The 18,464-nt window shown below is 62.7% G+C and overlaps 4 protein-coding genes across 9 annotated transcripts; 3 read left to right on the top strand and 1 right to left on the bottom strand.

Annotated features, from left to right (window-relative positions):
* Positions 1–238: 238 nt before the first annotated feature.
* Positions 239–5,743, top strand: ACOT7 (acyl-CoA thioesterase 7). 4 transcript variants are annotated; one of them, XM_032708730.1, is made up of 10 exons: positions 239–327; positions 907–1,024; positions 1,432–1,588; positions 2,098–2,189; positions 2,323–2,437; positions 2,897–2,911; positions 3,456–3,542; positions 4,109–4,225; positions 4,419–4,603; positions 5,179–5,743. In XM_032708730.1, the coding sequence occupies exons 1-10, from the start codon at positions 275–277 to the stop codon at positions 5,281–5,283; spliced, it is 1,044 nt and encodes a 347-aa protein (XP_032564621.1). In that variant the 5' UTR covers positions 239–274; the 3' UTR covers positions 5,284–5,743. The 4 variants fall into 4 exon arrangements, with proteins under 4 accessions (XP_032564621.1, XP_032564622.1, XP_032564623.1 ...); XM_032708732.1 differs by lacking the exon at positions 239–327 and adding an exon at positions 641–755; XM_032708731.1 differs by lacking the exon at positions 2,897–2,911 and having other exon boundaries at positions 240–327.
* Positions 5,744–6,309: 566 nt separating this feature from the next.
* Positions 6,310–10,016, top strand: ICMT (isoprenylcysteine carboxyl methyltransferase). The gene is given in 7 exon segments (XM_032708733.1): positions 6,310–6,534; positions 6,678–6,766; positions 6,841–7,010; positions 7,670–7,823; positions 7,825–7,836; positions 7,838–7,883; positions 8,672–10,016. Coding segments are annotated over 7 exon segments (879 nt in total). The 3' UTR covers positions 8,855–10,016.
* Positions 9,656–15,486, bottom strand: RNF207 (ring finger protein 207). 2 transcript variants are annotated; one of them, XM_032708726.1, is made up of 18 exons: positions 15,348–15,486; positions 14,678–14,868; positions 14,459–14,591; positions 14,229–14,373; positions 14,064–14,145; positions 13,911–13,986; positions 13,702–13,827; positions 13,534–13,580; positions 13,333–13,405; positions 13,191–13,259; positions 12,997–13,065; positions 12,758–12,879; positions 11,515–11,704; positions 11,241–11,426; positions 11,107–11,158; positions 10,902–11,019; positions 10,753–10,833; positions 10,296–10,673 (listed from the first exon to the last, which is right to left on the bottom strand). In XM_032708726.1, the coding sequence occupies exons 2-18, from the start codon at positions 14,866–14,868 to the stop codon at positions 10,511–10,513; spliced, it is 1,923 nt and encodes a 640-aa protein (XP_032564617.1). In that variant the 5' UTR covers positions 15,348–15,486; the 3' UTR covers positions 10,296–10,510. The 2 variants fall into 2 exon arrangements, with proteins under 2 accessions (XP_032564618.1, XP_032564617.1); XM_032708727.1 differs by lacking the exons at positions 10,296–10,673; positions 15,348–15,486 and adding an exon at positions 9,656–9,859 and having other exon boundaries at positions 14,678–15,323.
* A 375-nt stretch (positions 15,487–15,861) lies between these two features.
* On the top strand, positions 15,862–18,320 carry RPL22 (ribosomal protein L22). 2 transcript variants are annotated; one of them, XM_032708734.1, is made up of 4 exons: positions 15,862–16,010; positions 16,446–16,553; positions 17,199–17,323; positions 18,107–18,320. In XM_032708734.1, exons 1-4 carry the CDS (start codon positions 15,999–16,001, stop codon positions 18,249–18,251), a joined length of 390 nt encoding a protein of 129 aa, XP_032564625.1. In that variant the 5' UTR covers positions 15,862–15,998; the 3' UTR covers positions 18,252–18,320. The 2 variants fall into 2 exon arrangements, with proteins under 2 accessions (XP_032564625.1, XP_032564626.1); XM_032708735.1 differs by having other exon boundaries at positions 15,974–16,010; positions 16,449–16,553.
* Positions 18,321–18,464: the final 144 nt, after the last annotated feature.

Genomic DNA, 18,464 nt, shown 5'->3' with positions numbered 1-18,464 from the left:
CGGGGGCGGCGGGGTGTGCTGCCCGTGCCGACCCGAAGACAGCGGCGGCCTCGATCCCCCGCGCAGGCGGGACAGCCCGGGGCGGCGGAGGGACCCCCGGCCGCGGGGCTCGCACGGCCCCGGAGCCGCCCCGGCCCCGCCCCTCCCCGCGTGGGGGGCGTGGCCCGGCGCTGCCCGCCAATGGGGCGGGGCGGTGGGCGTGGCCGGGCGCGGCGGGGCGGTGCCGGGCGCGGCGGTGCCGCAGCGCCGCTGCGGGCGGGGCGCCGGTGCCGCCATGTCGGAGCCGGGGGCCGCGGGCCCGGGCCCGGCCGCCATCCAGGTCTCCAGGTAGGGCCCCTCCGCGGCCGGGAACCCGGGGAGGGCTGGGCAAGGGGGCGGGCGCCGGCGCCGGCCTGCAGCTGGGATGCAGCCTGTGGTGATGCCCGCGCTGGTCACGCTACGAGCGACACCGGCCGCGGGCGGACGCGCTCCGTGCTGCAGGGGGTGTGAGCGGGCAGGGCAGCCGCGCTTCTCCCGCCCGTGCCCCCGCGGCTCCCGGGCACGGCCGCCCTGAGGGCAGCTGCCCCGGCATCCCGCGCTCCCCTCGCCGGGCCGTTACTCGGCGTTGGCAGAAGCCGCCGCCGCTGCCGGGAGGCCGCCGGGAGCGGTGGCACCTGCCCGGCCCGGCCTGTGCCGCAGCGGGGCCCGGCGGGGCGCGGCCCCGAGGGCTGCCGGCTACCCCGGCAGAGGAGCGCTGTCTCCTCCCGCTCCCCCCGGTAATTCGGAGCGGTTTTCACCGCCGCTCACAGGGAGCCGCGTGCGGGCAGCCATGGCCCGGCAGCTCAGCCAGTGGGCCATGGGATCCCTCCGGGCAGCCGCACCGGGACCGGGCTGGGGGTTCAAGCTCCCATGTCCTTCCCCCGGCAGGATTATGCGCCCGGACGATGCCAACATCGCTGGGAATGTCCATGGGGGAACCATCCTGAAGATGATTGAAGAGGCGGGAGCCATCATCAGCACCCGTCACTGCAACTCCCAGGCCGGAGTAAGTAGGAGCCAGAGTGTCCGCCGGGCTCAGGCAGTGACTCTCGACATCCTGCTGCATATCAGGATTCATCCTGGCAGCAGGGGTCCCTGGGAGTGCTTGCTCCTGCGTGCACACCGCTGGTGGGTCGCTGCTGCCAGCCCCCGCCTCCTCCAGTAGCTGGAAGCATCCCACTGAAATTGTGGTTTATGAGCAGAAACTTTTGCCCTGCTATTAATGTTTTAACTCCCTCGAAGGGCGGGTCGGGTCATTGGTTACAGATGGGGAAGGAAGTGCAGCCAGTGGCTGATAAAGTGGAGGTTAAAGTGCTGGAGCTACTTCCAGCACAGCTGGCCCCGGGGAGCCGCTGGCTGCGGTCCCACATGGCGTGGCCGTGGTCACTACCCCAGCTGTCTCACTGTCCCCAGGAGCCCTGCGTGGCTGCACTGGCACGGGTGGAGCGGACAGACTTTCTCTCGCCAATGTGCATCGGCGAGGTGGCCAATGTCAGTGCCGAGATCACCTACACCTCCCGGCACTCCGTGGAGGTCCAGGTCAACGTCATGTCTGAAAACATTTTAACAGGTGGGTGGCTGCCTGTGGCTGTGTCCCAAAACTCCAGGAATAATGGTGATAAGTCAAGAGCTCACAGTGATGATCCCGTCCTTCACTCCATCACTGGCAGCATTGGGCAGAGGAGAGGTCTTACCTGTTTATTGAGAGTGCTGGGGGTGTGGGGAGAGCTGGCACTGGGAAGGGAAGCCAAGCAGTCTCCCTGGGGATTACGGCTCCATTGATCTTTTTTAGTGAAGAATGGCAATATCTGCTCGTAGCTCCTCCTCCCTGATTCGCTGCCCGTTTGGCCTGAAAAGGGCCCTTTTACTGCTGTTGCTGTGGCAACTAGCTCCACTTGCCAGGATGCCTTTCCAAAAGTGCATTGTCACATCTGCTGTGAGCCAAAGCCCGCCAGAAGCCAGCAGGGCGAGGGGCCACTGGTGCTGGTGGCATCGCTGGTGTGTGGCCAGCCCGAGATCAGCGGCAGACACAGCACTGCTGGCCTTGGCACTGTCACCTTCTGCCCCCTTCTCCTCCAGGGGCAAAGAAATTGACAAACAAGGCGACGTTGTGGTATGTGCCTCTGTCCCTGAAGAACGTGAATAAGGTCCTTGAGGTTCCCCCCATCCAGGTAGGACAGCTCACTTTGGTCCCCCAAAACTGGAACTTGGCCTCTCTGGGGAATGGCGCTAACCCAGCCCTGTCGGCACCCTTGGCTGTGCTGGTGGCTTTGCTGCCCTGTTCTTACCAGCCTTCCCTTCCAGTACACAAGAAAGGAGCAGGAGGACGAGGGGAAGAAGCGTTATGAAGAGCAAAAGCTGGATCGGCTGGAAACTAAGCAGAGAAACGGCGACGTGATCTTCCCCATCATCAACCCAGGTAACTCGGGCCGTGTGTGGTCAGTGCAAATGGCCCAGCAGTACTGGGAGGCCAAACTGATACCCGAGGCGACTCCAGCCATCCCCAGGGCCCCGTAGCTCTGTGTGTGTGTCCTGAAACACCATGTCAGGGATGGGGATGGGATTTTGGAGCCCACAGTGTGTGAGGAGAAGGAGAGCCGGGTGGACAGCTGTGATGCCACATGGGGGCTGGTGGGTGGGATGCTCTCTTCAAAAACCCTGTTTCTGCACCACTCCTTATATCCCTTGTGCACTCCCGGGCAGCTGGAGCTGGTTTTGCTCAGCAGGGGGTAAATGCCCCTTGGGCAAGGGTGGCCTCTAGGCCCGGCCATGGTCCTTGGGCAGAGGCAGAGAGGTGGCACACAGGGAATGTTGGGGGGATGATGGGGGATGAAAGTTGCTCAAATGCTTTTTTCCCCTCTATCCTCCCTGCTCACAGACAGGCAGACAAAAGGTAAGGCTTGGTGGGTCCTGCTGTGTGGGTGCCCGCCCTAAGCGGTCGGGGGCTTGGCTGGTTTTCCCTGCTTTGAGCTCCTTCAGCATCTCCCATTAGATGGAAAATGCAGAGGATTTCCTCTGCTGGCAGTCAGAGGGTGTGACTTCTGGTGCCTTGAGGTGGTGGTGGGACAGGGGTTAGCAGCATGTGCCAGGGCTGGGAGTGTGGGGGTCGAGGTCTTCCCACCAAAGGGAAAGCAGAGGCTCTGTGCAGCAGGGTCGGGGAGGTTCAGCTGAGGAGGGAGGAGTACAGCCATGTGCCCGGATCCAATCCCATTTGCTTTCATGCTCTTGAAAAGAAACAAATGAGCTGAGCTAGAATAAAATGGATGGGTGGGGATTAGAGGGAGGCAGCAGTCAGGGACAGCCTCTAGTTTGAACACAGTTCAGCTTTGCACAAGCCAGCCCCACGTTTTCTTCCTTTGGACAACTTAAGGCAGGGGTGTACAGTGGTGTACGGGTGCCAGCCGAGCAGCTCTGACCCCGCTTTGCTCTCTAACCAGAGCCACACACCGTCGGCTACAGCCAGTCCAGCCTGATCCACCTGGTGGGCCCGTCAGACTGCACGCTGCTGGGCTTCGTGCACGGAGGTGAGTGAGCACTGCCCTGTGCAGCACTCGGCAGCAGCTCTGGGTGGCCTTTCCCCAGAACAGAGTTGCTTCAGCTGAGACAAAAGCTTTGTTTCTGTGCCCCCAAAACTGACACGCTCAAACTGTAAATCCTACAGTTCTGTCATAGTCTCTGAGATCGCAAATCCCAGAGTACAAACACCCAGCATACAATGAGTGCAATTAGCTGGAGTCATTTCCTCTTGGCTGGCAGTGTCTGTTGCTGCCGGGCTGGCATGTGCGGTGTGAGCCAGGGGAGGGGCGAGTTTGCCAAGGGCTGGGACAACACACGTCTAACCATGTCCATAAAAACAAAACCAGCGTGGCTCAGAGCTGCTTCCAGTCTTCAGGCCAGGTCTGTGAGGATGTTGCCCTGGTGTTGACTGGAGTCCTTGTGCTGGTACTGGGTTTTCCTGAAGCTGGGACTCAGTCTCTGGTCTGACTCCTCAGCATAGCTTTGGCCGTGCAAAGGCCTTTCTGACCTATGTGTGGTTTTTCCCAAATCCCACCAGCTTCCCTGAGACAGGACCCTCTGCTTCCTCTCCCAGGTGTCACCATGAAGCTCATGGATGAGGTTGCTGGGATTGTGGCCGCCCGTCACTGCAAGACCAACATCGTCACTGCCTCGGTGGATGCCATCAACTTCCATGAGAAGATCAAAAAAGGTACCGAGGGTGGTGGCAGACACCCATGGTGCCATGTCCTGGCTCCCTTGTGTGTGTGCTTGGGATACACTGGCAGAGAAATTTAGTCCCTGTTGGATTTGTCCTGAGACAAGAAGCTCTGCTTAAGATGCAGCTTAAGCATAAAACATGCAGGACCTCTTGCTCCCCTCACTGGCCCCTCTCTGCTTTGCAGGCTGTGTCATCACCATCTCGGGGCGCATGACCTTCACAAGCAATAAATCCATGGAAATTGAAGTCTTTGTGGATGCCGACCCGTTTGTGGATGAGCCTCGGGAGCGGTACCGTGCCGTCAGCGCCTTCTTCACCTATGTGTCCCTGAGCAAGGAGGGGAAGCCCCTGCCTGTCCCACAGCTGCTGGTAAGAGCTCTGCCCCCAGGCTGGAGCCAATGGGGCCAGTGCCTCTTCTGCTTCTCTCAGGGCAGAGCCCAACAGGCTTTTTTTCCAACAAATCCTCTTCCCTTGAATTATTCAGCAGAAAAATATGAGTACAAAGGAGACTTTCCAGAGCAGGCTGCAGGGTTTCTTTTTGTTTGTTTGTTTTTTTATTTCTTTTGAACGTTGTCGATGTGGAGGTTGGGGGTTTTCTCCTTTGTCATGGTTGAGGACAGGCTGCGTGCAGGCCCTGGAGCAGGGGACTGTAAGCAGCGATGGAGGCCCCCATGTTCCCTGTCCCTGCTCCCCATGATGTCCCCACTCCCGCCCTCCTGCCTATTTTTAGCTCCCCTGATCCTGGCAGGGCTTTGATGCGTTGCTGCCGTCTGGGGGTGTTTTTTGGTTAATATTTGATGTGGCGCAGGTCTCATACTGGCTGTCGTGGCACGTGTTTCGGGGAGGGCAGCTTTCCCCTCATTTCCGTGGGGGAGGGCACATTTCCCTCCTGTGAGCACTTGCAGCGCTGACAGCGGGGCTTCGCTTTCTCTCTGTGGCTGCAGACAGAGGCGGAGGATGAGAAGCGGCGCTTTGAGGAAGGGAAGGGCAGGTACCTGCAGACCAAAGCCAAGCGGCAGGCGCAGATGCAGCAGGCTGCCCAGCAGTGACCTGCCCTCCACTCTTGCTGCCAGCGCCCGCCAAACTCCAGGTTGTTCCCGTTTGTGTTGTGTCTGGTCCATGCCTCCACTCGCCCCTGCCGCCGCTGGCACCGCTGCTTCGCTGCTGGTGGGCTCAGCACCGCACACCTCGTGCTTCAGGTGGCACTGAGAGCCCCTGGGAGCCTTCCCAGGCACTTGCCATCTGACTCCGGAGCTGTTGTCACTGTTTGACTCCCCATGCCAGAGTGGGATGGAGGCGTGTGGTGGCTCAGGGGGCGTGTGGGGCTGTGAGTCCTTGTGCTGCCATGTTCAACTCGCTGGTTTGTCCTACCATGCACACCAAAGCTTTTGCAAGTGCGGCGCTGGGACCGCACAGAATGTCTGTGACATCTCTAAGTAGTTCTCTGTGCACATCTAAGTTATTTAAGGAACCCTGTGGCATTAATAAAGTCTGTTTCATTGACTGGAATAAAAGGCTGACACTTTTATTTCAAACAATTATGCTTTTCCCCACTCCCACCTCCCCAGGATCCACCCACGTCCCCAAGTGGTGCCGTGTGCTCCCGCCCTGGGTTTTAAGGAAGTGTGGCTCTTTTAACGGGACTGCGCAGTTCCTGCCGGGATGGGTGTCCCGGTTTGGGCTATTAAACAACAAACTATCAGAAAGGAGGTTACAGTGAGGTGAGGGCCGATCTGTTCTGCCGTGCCTGCAGTGAGCGGCCTGGAGGAGGTGTAGATCAGATATCAGACAATGTTCTCCCTGTTCGGACACTGGAAGGGGCAGCCCAGGGCGGTGGTGGTCACCATCCCCGGCAGTGTCCCAGTGTCCCCGCGCAGGGCCGTTCCCCGCTGTGGGGCCGTGGTGCCGGTGCCGGGGGCGGCGAGACCGGACGCTCCCACCGCTGTCCCCGCCCACGCCCGCCGCGCAACTCTCGCGAGAACGGCGTCGCTGCAGGGCCGCGGCAGGACTGGGGTGGAGCTCTCGCGAGAGCGGCGCGGTGGTTTCCCGGGCGACGCGGGCGGGGCGGGGCCGCCATGATGGCGGCGGCGGCGGCGCGGCGGGGCCGGCTGGGCCGGGAGGGCCGCGCCAGCCTCGGCTCCTTCCTGCTCGGCGCCTCGGTGGCGGCGCTGCCGCTGCTGCTCGGCTCGTCCCCCGCCCTACTGGCTGCCCCTGGCCTCCGCGGCCGCCTGGCACTCGCTTTGCACGTGGCCGGCGTGAACGCGGCGCTGCTGCTGCTCTACCCGCGGCCGCTCTACAAGGTGCGGGGACGGCCCGGGGGAGCGGGGCGGGGGGCGGCCGCGGAGGGGCCGGTGCTGGTCCCGGTGCCGGGGGGCGGCGATCGGGAGCCACCGGGCCCGGGGAGCGGCGGCGGCAGCGCGTTCTCCCCTTCCTGTGCTTGCAGATCGCCATCCGGGCCTGTTTCCTGGGCTTTGCCTTCGGCTGCGGGGTGCTGCTGAGCGCCGGCCGCTCCGCCTGGCGCCACTTCGGATGGTAAGGGCCGGGCCGGGCCGGGCAACCGCGCTGCCTGGCCCTGCCAAACCTGTCCTCCCTCCCTCCCGCCGCAGGTACATGTGCTCCCTCTCCCTCTTCCACTACTCGGAGTACCTGGTGACAGCCATCAACAACCCACGCAGCCTCTCACTGGACTCCTTCCTGCTCAACCACAGCTTCGAGTACAATCTGGCTGCCCTGTCCTCCTGGGTGGAGTTCACGCTAGAGAAGCTCCTCTTCCCAGGTCAGCCACCCTGTCCTTCCCTGGCTCTGCCTGGCTGCACGTGTCTTGCTTGTGTCCCACCTGTCCCTTAGCAAAGTGTAGGTGACCCCTGGCTCACTGTCCCGTGCCAGTCCTGGAGCAGCTTTACCATGACCTTAATCCCTCTTTGCTCAAAGCCTCTCGAGTTGGGTCTTGGGGGGCACTGGAGATCTACCCTTTGCCTTGAGATGCTAGGCTAAGGGGTCTTCAGCCCCTTTCCTGCCTACTGGTACAAGAATAACACTTTGAGTACACCTGGGTGTTGTCTTTTGACCAGGTATAAAATCAAACTGGCGAAAACTGTTGCTGTTTGCCCAATCTGGGGCAAATTAGTTGTGTTCTTCTGCTTGTTTTTGCGAGAGGGAAGCTGTTGCCCTTTCTTGTTTCATAACAGCCCCAGCATGCCCTTGACTGTGCTTTGTGCTGGCTTTGCTCAGCCCCTAAATCCAGGCCCTGCGGGTTAATCCGTGCTGACGCTGTGCTGACGCCGGGCAGGGGGTGCTGGTTTTATCTCTTTGCTGGTGGCCGCTGCTGCCACATGTTGTGCTTGAGTAGGGGGCAAAACCCACCCCCCCGAGCAGCCCCCGCGCCCTCCCCACAAGAGCTGTGCAAACCCTCTGTGCCCTTCCCTGTCCACACAGAGCTGAAGCAGATCACCTGGCTGAGCACCGTGGGGCTGGCTGATGGTGATCTTCGGGACTGCCTGAGGAAGGCAGCCATGCTCACAGCCGGCTCCAACTTCAATCACATCGTGCAGAACGAGAAATCTGACACCAACACCCTGGTGACCAGTGGGGTACGGGTGGTTCGGCACCGTCCTACGTGGGATGGTTTTACTGGAGCATTGGAACACAGGTACCATATCTAACATGGTACACATACCTTCACGTCGTGACCCAGCTCTTTGCTCTCAATGCTGCCCACGCAGTGATGGGTGCAGACAGTGTTCTGCAGAATGGGTGCCCTGGGCACTGATTCTGCTGCCTCCCACGGGCACACAGGGAACCAGGAATCCCTGAGTGACCTGCCTCATGCAGTCTTTTAGAAGATCCCATCGTCTTAATTTTCTCAGTGCAATAAGCAGGGGTGGTGGGGCTGAGGTTTGAGCCAGAACCCCCTTGGAGGCCTGGGACATGATCTGCTGCTGGTCTAAAGCTAGTGTCCAGAGTTTCCTGTATCCCTGTGGCCAAAATGCCTTCTGTGAGCAGTCAAACTCAACCTGGCTTCTGCCAAACACCAGTCTTGTGCCGAAGGGCAAGGAAACTCCCTCTGAGAGTGCCCAGGGCCCCAGCTAGAGGGTCAGCTCTGGCCAGCTGTGGTTGAGCTGTAGCTCAGTGCTGCCGTAGCCACGTGTTCTCGTGGCTGGCTGGGAGCTGGCATTGGGTTGTTTCTCTGGAGGGGGATGTAAGGGTGGCACACAGAGCTCTCGAGAGCCAGGGCAGCAGGAGCTGCCTGCTGCCTGCACACCGCTGCCTTCTTTCTGGGGAGAAATTAGTATTTATGAAGTTTCACGAGGGTTGTTGGGAGCTTTTTTTTGGAGAGCATTTTAGAGCCCATGGCGATGTTACCGTAGTGGGATGAGCTGTGGGGACGGGGCAGCCTCAGGCTCTCAAGGGGACACTCATTAGTGGCCTCTGTTCCAGGTGTTGCTCTGCAATCCCATCTGTGTGGTTGGCTATGCACTGGCGTCCTGGCGCTTCTTCAGGGAGCGGATCGAGGAGGAGGAGATCACACTCATTCACTTCTTTGGAGAAGAGTACCTGGAGTACAAAAGGAAGGTGCCATCGGGTCTCCCTTTTATTAAAGGAGTCAAATTGGAACTGTAATGCAGGTGAAAACCAGACTGGCTGAGCAACCGCCCGGCTCCTGCCGTGCCAGGTGCCTGCGTGGCATCGGTGTTGGGATGTGCCTGTTGGTATTTCCCAGCCACCCAGAAGGAGCTGGTGGAGGGCTGTGGCACTGGGCAGCCTGCCGGGATTCTTGCAGATCAGAAGCTCGTTCCTCCTCCTCGAGATCAGCCCTTCATTGCACATTCAGGGATTTTCCAGATAACTTAGCCTGTAGCGACCCTAAAGAGAATGAATTGTCCTGCCTGCAGCAACTGAATTTTCCTGGAATGCCTCTGGACCAATTCTGCTGGAGAGCAGCACTGCCCTCTGGGCCCCGGGCAGAGGAGGAGCTGGGCAGCAGATTGTTCCTGTTGCATAATTCAATTTTAAAGCTTTCTGACCTCGTGAGCCCAGTGCTGCAGCTTTAATCTCCTCGGGCCTGACTCCTTGAGCTGGCACTGGGGTGGCCATGGGAGCAGCCTCCGGCTCTGCCCACCCTCAGAGCGCTGGCAGTGTGGCACCACTCGGCTCTCTCCAGGCCTTGGCGTCCGCAGGGAGAGATCCAAGCACCTCTGAGCCTGCTCCTTCTCCCTCAGCTGCTGCTGTGGATGCAGAGTCATCGCTGCAGCCGCTGCCTCCTGCTGCCACTTCTGTTCCCTCCTCCCGCTTCCAAATCACGCTGCTTCCTATCCTGCCAGGCCACCTCTGTCCTGCAGAGATCCCAGGATTTTGGGTTGGGAAAGAACCACAGCTGCCAGGCTTGCTAAGGGCTTTAGCACCCGAGATCCTCACCTGCTCTTTTGGGCAAAAGCCAGGATGTCGGGGCAAGTAGGAGATGCTCCTAGGGAAATCTCCAACCAGGAGAAGAGTTGGGCTAGCTAACACTCTTTTATATGTGACCATTTTGAAATGGTTCCCACTGAGCTGTGTGGCATAACTTATTCTGTCGTTATATACCAAAGAGGTTCACTGTTTCCTTGAGTTCTGCATTATTCTTCCTCGCTGGAATGGAAATGAGTTGCTTGTCAGTTCACGCCTGGGGCTTGTGGTGTTCCGTGGGGAAGGCGCTGCGGTATGGCTCAGGAAGGGGCACTGGTGGGAATGGCTTGGGTTTGGGCTTGGGTTTTCTTTTTTTATAAAAAAAAAACAAGAGAAAACATTGTCAACTTCTGTCTGATGATTATTTGAAGGTCTCTCGAAGTGCTGGTGGCATGGAAGCTGGAATCCTTACTTTATAATTCCTGGTAGGTTTTCAGAACACTCCATTGTAGCACTGAGGCACGACTTGGTGTGTTCCTGCCTCTGCCCTGCACCAGGGGTTGGTATTTACCCACTCCCCCCCCCATAATTTGCAAATGTTGTGGTTTTAGGAGCAGCTGGACACCCCAAGCCAGCAGATCCCTTCTGTCAGTGCCGCAGAACCACGCGGACACAAACGCTTGTGCCCTTTTATTTCACTCCAACACACATGAGGGAGAGCACAAAGACAATTAGTTTTTCAGAACCAGGTTCCCCTGAGGCTTTTGGATGCACCACAGACATGGGTGCCTGGCCTGTTTCCTGCCCTGGCTCATGGCAGAGGGCGAGAGGAGCTGGTCAGCAGCCCGGGCACGGCTCTGCCCAGTGGCTCTGCCGCGTGCCCAGTGCTGGGCTCTATGGTGCCGGCTCTTTCTGGGCAGTGCTCTCAGCCCCGCTCTTCTGCTGGCCCCTGCAGCAATCTTTGCTTTTCGGGAAGGGGTCTCTGGGGGTGCCATCAGGCGTGCAGCCCTCCCCAGGGCTGGCCGGAGCCCCCTCCTTGCTGCTCGGCGAGGCATCCCTGGGGAAGGGAAGGCACCTTGGCAGTGTCAGTGTCTGGGAAAGGGCACAGGGGGAATTTGGCACTTGCTGTCACCTACCTTGGCACTGCTTCACTGTTGTCACAGATCTTGAGCAACATCTGGGCCTGTTCCTCCTTGGGCTCCCGGGGCTCCTGCAGCCTGCAGCAGGATGGGTATGAGCCATGGCTGCATCCCCCGCTAGCCCTGAAAGCCCCCGCGCTCCTCACCTGGGCTCCAGCCGCTCCTTCACCTTGGCGATGGAGCGGACGTAGGGCACGATCTGCTTGGTGATGGTGCTCAGGCAGCTGTTCTCCTGCCTCAGCTGCAGCAGGTCATGGAGCTGGGCTGGGGGTGAGAGAGGTGGGCTGGGGGACAGCGGCTCCCCAGCACTGGCACAGGGGGCTCAGGGAGGGGGAGTGGGGTCGCCGGTACCTTCATAGATCTCCTGCTCGTTTGCCACCCGCTGGTAAGTTTCCTCCCAGACCTGGAAGGAGGAGAGGGAGCTGGGCAGTGTGCAGCAGTGTGGCATGGAGGGGCCCTGCTCCACTGGGACGTGCCAGCTGTACCTCCTCGAAGACGCTGCGCATCATCTCCACGGCAGAGTAGTGAGCTGCGATCTGCACGTCCATCTGCAGGGACTTCTGCAGGATCTCACTCATGATCTCTGACTTGATGAGTGAGTGGTGCTTGGTGAGGTCGCGATGCAGCTCCTGGACCTGGTCCTTCAGGCCCTGGATCTCCATCTGCAGCATCTGTGGTGCCGGGGGGCAGGGCCACGTGAGCAGCACTGACCCGGCCCCTCCTGCCCCCCCTCAGCCCACTCCAACCTGCACTCCTTACCCGGTAGGTGTTCTCGTAGTTGCGGCAGTGCTCGGCGAAGGGGGTCTCACGCCCCTCGGCCAGGAGCACCTTGGTGCTGATGTACCGGTGCATCGTCGGCTTCCTCACTATGGGGCTGGTGGACATTTTGTCACTTGAGGGGGGACAGCTGGGCACCATGAGGGTCTTGGAGCATTGGCCACCAGGGAGCCTGCATGGAGAAGTGACAGTGACACGCTGCAGGTGAGCAGTGGCAGCAGAGAGGTGCCAGGGGCCACGCTGTCAGCTCAGTTCCAGCTCAGCCCCACTGCCCCCTCAGCCCTGCTAAGCCTGGGGATGTGCCAATGCCCTATGTCCCTTCCCTCCCCCCCATGTCCCTTCCCTAGCCCGAATGCAGGGGCTTAGTCAGAGGTGCCCTATGCTGCCCCAAAAATCAGGTTTCTGTGGGCTGCTCTCCCTATCCCTGTGGCTTTGGGACCAGCTGCAGCAGGGAGAAGGCAGGAGCTGAGGTCAGCATGCTCCGGTTTCTGAAGGGCAGGATGCAGCTCGCTCCCTCACCACCAGTATCTCCTGGCCCCTTGGCAGGCATCACTGCCCCTGTGTCCCCTCCATCCCGTGGCCTCCCCGTGCTGCCCACCACCATCGGTCCTACCGTGCAGCGCCGTGCTCCCCCCGCCCGTACCGGGGCCAGCAGCCCCCAGGAGCTCAGCCGCCCTGCGGCGCCGAGCCCAGCCGGGGCCGAGGAGTGGTCCCCATGGGGTGGCAGTGCCCGTTTGTCCTCTCTGGCCGGGAGGGCCTGGCAGGGCCAGTGCTGCTGTGACATCAACAGGCCTAAATATATCCCGGGTGAGGAACGGCCGGGCACTTCCCTGAAATTCTGATAAAAATAGTGATGGGCAAAGAGGCTGTGGCGCAGCGGGTGGGCCGGCGAGCAGGAGCTGGCCCCACTGCAGCACCCGTGGAGCAGGGGCACAGCCCTCCAGGGACCGTGGCAGGGGCCGGGCTGGGGAGCAGGGTGAGACTCCCCAGCTGCCAGCTCTGCTGATGCCCATCCCATTTCCCAGAAGCGTCACTTGAAGCCCTGTTGCCTGTTGTTCATCAGTGCAGCTGTGTCCGCGCTGTCCCCGTGCCACCGCTGAGGTGACAGGCTCAAGGGCAGCAGCAGGGGCAAGCTTGGCATGGGATGCCAAGGGCATTGAGCAGCATGGCGCGTGGCAGGGGACACAGTGGCACGTGTGCCCTGGTTGTGATCCTAGCACCTCACATGTTCGTGCCAGTGATGCCAGGACCGATGCCGCCGGCACTGCCCACCACGGAGCGGCGGGGGCTGAGCATCAGGAGGGGCTCCAGGCAGCGGGCAAACTCTGCCCGGTACTCGCTGTTGATCTGGGGGGCAAGGTGGGGTGAGCAGGGCCAGGGCCAGGGCAGAGCCTGCGGCTGGTACTGCCTGCAGGGTGCTGCAGGCAGGGACCCACCCTGGGGTGGGTGGCAGGGGTCCTCTACCTTGCTGGTCTGGGCTGGCCGCAGGCGGTGCGGCAGCTTGACAATCCTCTGCAGCCTCTCCATCAGTTGCTGAAAGGCAGTGGTGAGGCACAGTGAGGGGTGCCTGGCATGGTGAGGGGTGCCAAGCACCCTGCCCATGAGCTCAGCACTGCCACAGGGTGCTCTGGCCACCCCAAAGTACTGGCAACACTCACATAACCCAGGTCCAGGAACTCGGCTTTGTTGGCAGAGCTCAGGAAGGCTGAGCAGGTCACCAGGTGGACCTGTGTATGTGAGCGGGTCTGTCACTGTCCAGCTCTGGGGGTCAGGACATCCCTGCCCGACGCAGGGCCCTACCTGCAGGGTGGGCAGCAGGGAGGCGAGGTGTGCAAGCTGCTCCTTGAATGCCTTCTCCTTCTCCTCATGCTGGCTGCAGCAGAGTGGGGCATAGCACAGCCTTTCCATGGCACCTGGGAGCCATTTGGCCCCCCAGGCACCCCAACACACCCTGGGAAGGGGAGACACCCCCGGGAGGGGGCTCAGCCTGTGGTCCCTCACCTCTGCACAGCTTTCAGAAGCGTCTTCTTCCTCTCAGAGAGCTGCTCCTGCAAACAGCACAGCCACCGTGGGTCCTGCAGCCACCCCAGTCTCCTCCCTCTGCCTCAGCTCTGCCGTGCCCACAGGCTGGGCACCCGTGGGCACAGGGCACCGTGTGCTGCCTCACACCTGCATGCGGCCGAAGAGGGAGTTGATGGCCGCCTCCTCCTCGCTGGCACTGTTGCGAACCTCCTCAATCATGGCCTTGAGCAGGACGATGGCCTCGCGTGTGGAGGTCTGCAGCTCCTTCACTGCCTGCCTGGGGCGGCGGGGCGGCTGCAGCGTGGGGGACAGCACCGCTGCCCTCACTGCCCCCCGCGCCCCCCGGTCCTGCCCACCATCACCGCCTGGTCCAGCCGCTGGCAGCCCTGCATGTACGCCGTCTCGATGTCGATGCAGTGTGCCCGGCTCTCCCTGCAGGCGCGGGCATCAGGGCATGTGGGACGGGGTGAGACGGGGCCCAGGGCGGGCACGGGACCGGGGCCACTCACCCCTGCATGTCCCTGAAGCAGTTGATGCAGAGCATGGACTTCTTCTCGGTGGAGAACATGATGTAGGGCTCCTCGTGCAGCGCTGCAGGGGACAGGGGCATGGTGCAGCCTGGCAGGGCATGGTGCTGCACAGTGTGGTGTGGGGTAGCCTGGCACGGCACTCACGGCACTTCTTGTGGATGTCTTTGGTGCGCTTGGAGAGGGACACGATCTCGTGGCGGGCAAACATCCTGGCGTGGTGGGTCTCCTCACGGCACGGGGTACACAGGGGCTGCCCGCAGGTGTTGCAGAAGTACATGGCGTCCAGCTCCTGTGTGAGGGGACACAGCTGCTGGTGGGCATGGCCCCGGTGGGGGTCCTCTGTCCCCCCCGCCTGCCCGGCCCGCTGCCCTCACCGCCTTGGCGCAGCGCCGGTCGCAGTTGGCACACTGCACGTCCTCCTCGCTGTCGGCCGAGCTGTCCACCAGGAACTGCAGCAGCCGGTCCACGGGGGGCAGTCCCGTGCCCCCCCTCACCACCGAGGGGTGCCTGTGGGGACAGGAGGGGCACAGGGATGGAGACACTCACCCGGGGCCGGCGGGGCAGCTTTGGGGAGCAGGGGGTCCGTCCCTCACCCGCAGAGCGGGCAGCGCAGGCGGCCGTCGCTGGCGCGGCCCCGCAGGCAGCTGGCGCAGAAGTTGTGGTAGCAGTCGAGCAGGCAGGGGTGCTGGTAGGGCTCGTGGCACAGCAGGCACACCAGCGGGTGGCAGTTGGCCTTCTCCAGCTCCGAGCAGCTCCCCAGCGGGGAGAAAATGCCGCCTGCCATCTGCGGGACAGAGAGCAGAGCCCTGCGCCCGGGGGGCCCCGCGTGGCACCGCTTTGCACAAGCACCGTGGCTGCCACGGAAAGGACGAGTCCTGCCCCGGGAGCTGCCGCCTATTTTTAGGTTATGAGCTGCATGGCACGAGGCTGCCCCAAACACGCCCCTTCCCCCCGCACCGCGGGGCTGCAGGGTTGGGTGGGATGGTCCCTACAGTGGGGCATCCCCCAGGGTGGGTGTCCCCAGAGCAGAAGCATCCCCTGGGTTGGGGTGTCCCCTGCACTGGAGCATTCCCTGCAGCGGAGCATCCTCCAGGACAGGGGTAGGGGATCCTCCAGGACTGAGTGTCTCCCCGGAGGGAGCATTCCCTGCAACGGTGTGTCCCCTGCCCTGGGATGTCCGCTCCAATGGCAGTGAGGGCAGCCAGGTGCCCTACACGCTGGAGTCCCCGTCCCCGGGGCGCTCTGGCCAGGTGAAGGTGTTACCTGTCCCCGTCTGTGGGCCGGGGGATCCGAGCCGAGCCGTGCCGCTGCTCCCCTTGTGCCGGCAGGAATGAGAGCGATGTCGGGCCCGGCCGAACCCGTGACGTGGGGCCCCCTGGCACTGCCGGGCGGCGGCCACGCCACGACCCAAAAATAGCCTCGCGCGGGGCCCCGTGTCAGGGACGGCCCCCGGGGTGTGGGGACATGGAATCACTCAGGGGACATGGGCATCCGCGTGGCCTGGGGATGGACCCCAGGAGGTGAGGGGGCACCCGAGGAGCGCGGGGTCACCCCCCAGACATCACAGCCCCCGGGTGCTGGGGGGTCACCCCGCGTCCGGCACAGCCCCCGGGTGCGGGGGGGTCACCCCGTGTCCGGCACAGCCCCCCCAGGCCGCTCCCCCCTCCCGGGCCCCGCCCACGCTTGCCATCAGGCCCCGCCCCTCGCTTCGTACCCGCCCCCTCGCTTTGGCCTCGCCCCCGCCCCGCCCCTCCCGCGGGCACTCCCCGCCAGGCAGCACTGTCCGCTCGCGGGCGCCGTGCGCAGGAGGGGCCGGAAGCGATCGACGCCCTCGGCGCTCGGCTGGGCCGGTCCGAGCGCTGTTGTGCGCAGGCGCGGGGCGCGCTCTCCCTTTCAGCCCCGCGCGGAGCCAACATGGCGCCCGCGGTGAGTCCGCGCGGAACCGAGACCGGCCCGGCCCCCCCCGGCACCGCCCGCGCTGCCCCCGCCGCCGCCGGGACACCCCTCTGCCCCGCGCCCAGCCCCCGCCGCTCCCCTCGGCCCCCGCCCGCCCCTGCCCCGCCGCCTGCCCCGGCCCCGCTCTCCTCCGCGTGGGGCCGGGCCCGGCCCGGCGCCTCCCCCGGCTCCGCACGCCGAGCGCCGTCCGTGAGGATCGGGGGGAGTGGGCGGCGGGCGAGCCCCATCCGCACTCTGCCGCCTCCGGCCTCCATCCGGGCCCGGGCCTTTCCCTCTCCCTCAGCCTGGAGCTCCTCCTGGCCCCTCCCCGCCGCCTGGGGCCGATCCCCCATGGCTCTCCCTCTCCTTGTCCTTCTCCCTTTCCCTCTCCCCGTTCTTCTGTCTCATTCTCTCTTCCCCCTGCAGCAGAAGAAGCCCGTGGCGAAAGGTGGCAAAAAGAAGAAGCAGGTGCTGAAGTTCACGCTGGACTGCACGCACCCTGTTGAGGATGGCATCATGGATGCCGCTAACTTCGTGAGTGCGGGGTCTCCCGGGGCGCTGTGACGGCCTCGCGGTGCATTCCCGGGGCGATGTTCTGCTCCCAGCCGCCCGGCCCTTCCCTGTGCCCCTGGGGGCGCCCCGACGGCGGAGGGGTGGGGGGTGCTGAGGTTGGGACACTTCGTGATTAAAGCAGGGGTGCTGTCCCTGCCCATGGACAGTGTCCCTGTCTATCACTCTTGGCGAGTTCCTGTCACACTGGAACTCACCCCTGGCAGAGCAGCCAGGCCAGGGGTGCTGCATTTTGGAGCTCAGGAGCCTGTGCCCATCCAAACCACCCATCTCCAGGGTGGGTCTGAGCGGGCTGGGGGTGGGGGTACTCGGAGGAGGCTGATACCGTGTCCTGGCTGTCCCCTTGGAGAGCAGGAAAGTCCCGCCTGCTCTCCTGATGTGTTCAGGCCTGAGCACCTCACTCAGGAGTGGCTCTGATGGGGGCCGGATCAGCTGCAGAAGGCGCTGGCTCGGAGCCTCCCGGGCTGAGGAATGGGCTCTACCCTGCTCCCCTGGGATATGGGGGCACTGCTGTCTCTTCCCCAGCTTGGGAGGGCCAGGCAGAGGCCAGCCAGGGGGCTGTGTCCGTCGGGAGCTGCAGCCCCGGCTCAGGTGACGTTCCTCTCACAGGAGCAGTTCCTGCAGGAGCGGATCAAGGTGAACGGCAAAGCGGGGAACCTGGGCGGGGGCGTGGTGACCATCGAGAGGAGCAAGAGCAAGATCACGGTCACGTCGGAGGTGCCGTTCTCCAAGAGGTAAAGGGGGGCAGCCCCAGGTCCCACTGGGCCGGTCGGGCAGTGTGGGGGGTGCTCTGGGGGGCAGGAGGGGCCGGCAGGGAGGGATGTCTCGGAGCAGGAGTTGTGCCTGGCGCTTGCTGTGTGGCAAATGGTCTTTAAGAGGGGGATGTGGTTGATATTCCTGCTGTGAAGGCTGTTGGTGTTGGGCAGTGGGGAGGCATTTGCAGCCACAAGGTGCTGAGTGTGGAGTTCTGGGGCATCCACAGCCAAGCCCTTCCACTCTCGGATCGTTCTACTGGTCCCGTGGGGCTCCAGCCCTCTGCCTGCTCCTCCTGGCTGCCTATCCTTGGGCCAGCACCGGCAGACTGGGGCTGTGCCGTGGCAGGGATGGCTCAAGGGGGTCAGAAGGGTGGGAAGAGCAGAGCCCAGTGGGTTGGGGCTGCCCTGCTCTGTAGGCACCTGTGCTTCTTCCAGCGCTGTTGCTCCATGTGGGTGCCACACGCAGCACGTTCTGGCAGCAGGTACCCACCATCCCATGGAGATTCCCTGTGCCACATGGGGATACAGGGATGGGGTCGCAGCCTCAGCAGGCGAGGGTGGGAATGATCTCCCAGGATCCATGTCGTGGCATCGTGATGTGGTTCCCCTGGTTATGATGTTTCCTGGCAGGAACTTTGCCAAGAGGTGCCTGGTGGGACATGTTAGTCCCACTGGAGGTGGCAGTCCATGGGATTGGGGATTTATTTGCCAAAATGCCATGAGGGCACAGGGGACCCACGGTCAGCTGCGCATCTCCTGCAGGTACCTGAAGTACCTGACCAAGAAGTACCTGAAGAAGAACAACCTGCGGGACTGGCTGCGTGTGGTGGCCAACAGCAAGGAGAGCTATGAGCTGCGCTACTTCCAGATCAACCAGGACGAGGAAGAGGAGGAGGAGGAGGATTGAGCCCTGCTGCCGACAGCCATTTTGTACAGTTTTGCTTTTCTGGAATAAACAGCAGCAGAGTTGTTCATAGCCCGCGCTCAGTGGCGGCTGTGGGCCCGGGGGGTGGTTTTGGGGGGATTTGAGGGTTTTCGGGGAGCGGGTGGGGGGGCGTGTCCAGTGACGGGTGGGCGGGGCTGGGGCGTGTCCCGCCGCAGGGGGCGGGGCCGGCTCTCG

The sequence above is a fragment of the Chiroxiphia lanceolata genome, chromosome 22 (genome assembly GCF_009829145.1).
Source record: "Chiroxiphia lanceolata isolate bChiLan1 chromosome 22, bChiLan1.pri, whole genome shotgun sequence".
In the NCBI taxonomy this organism is placed as follows: domain Eukaryota; kingdom Metazoa; phylum Chordata; class Aves; order Passeriformes; family Pipridae; genus Chiroxiphia; species Chiroxiphia lanceolata.
This window is presented reverse-complemented; position numbering and strand designations above follow the sequence as displayed.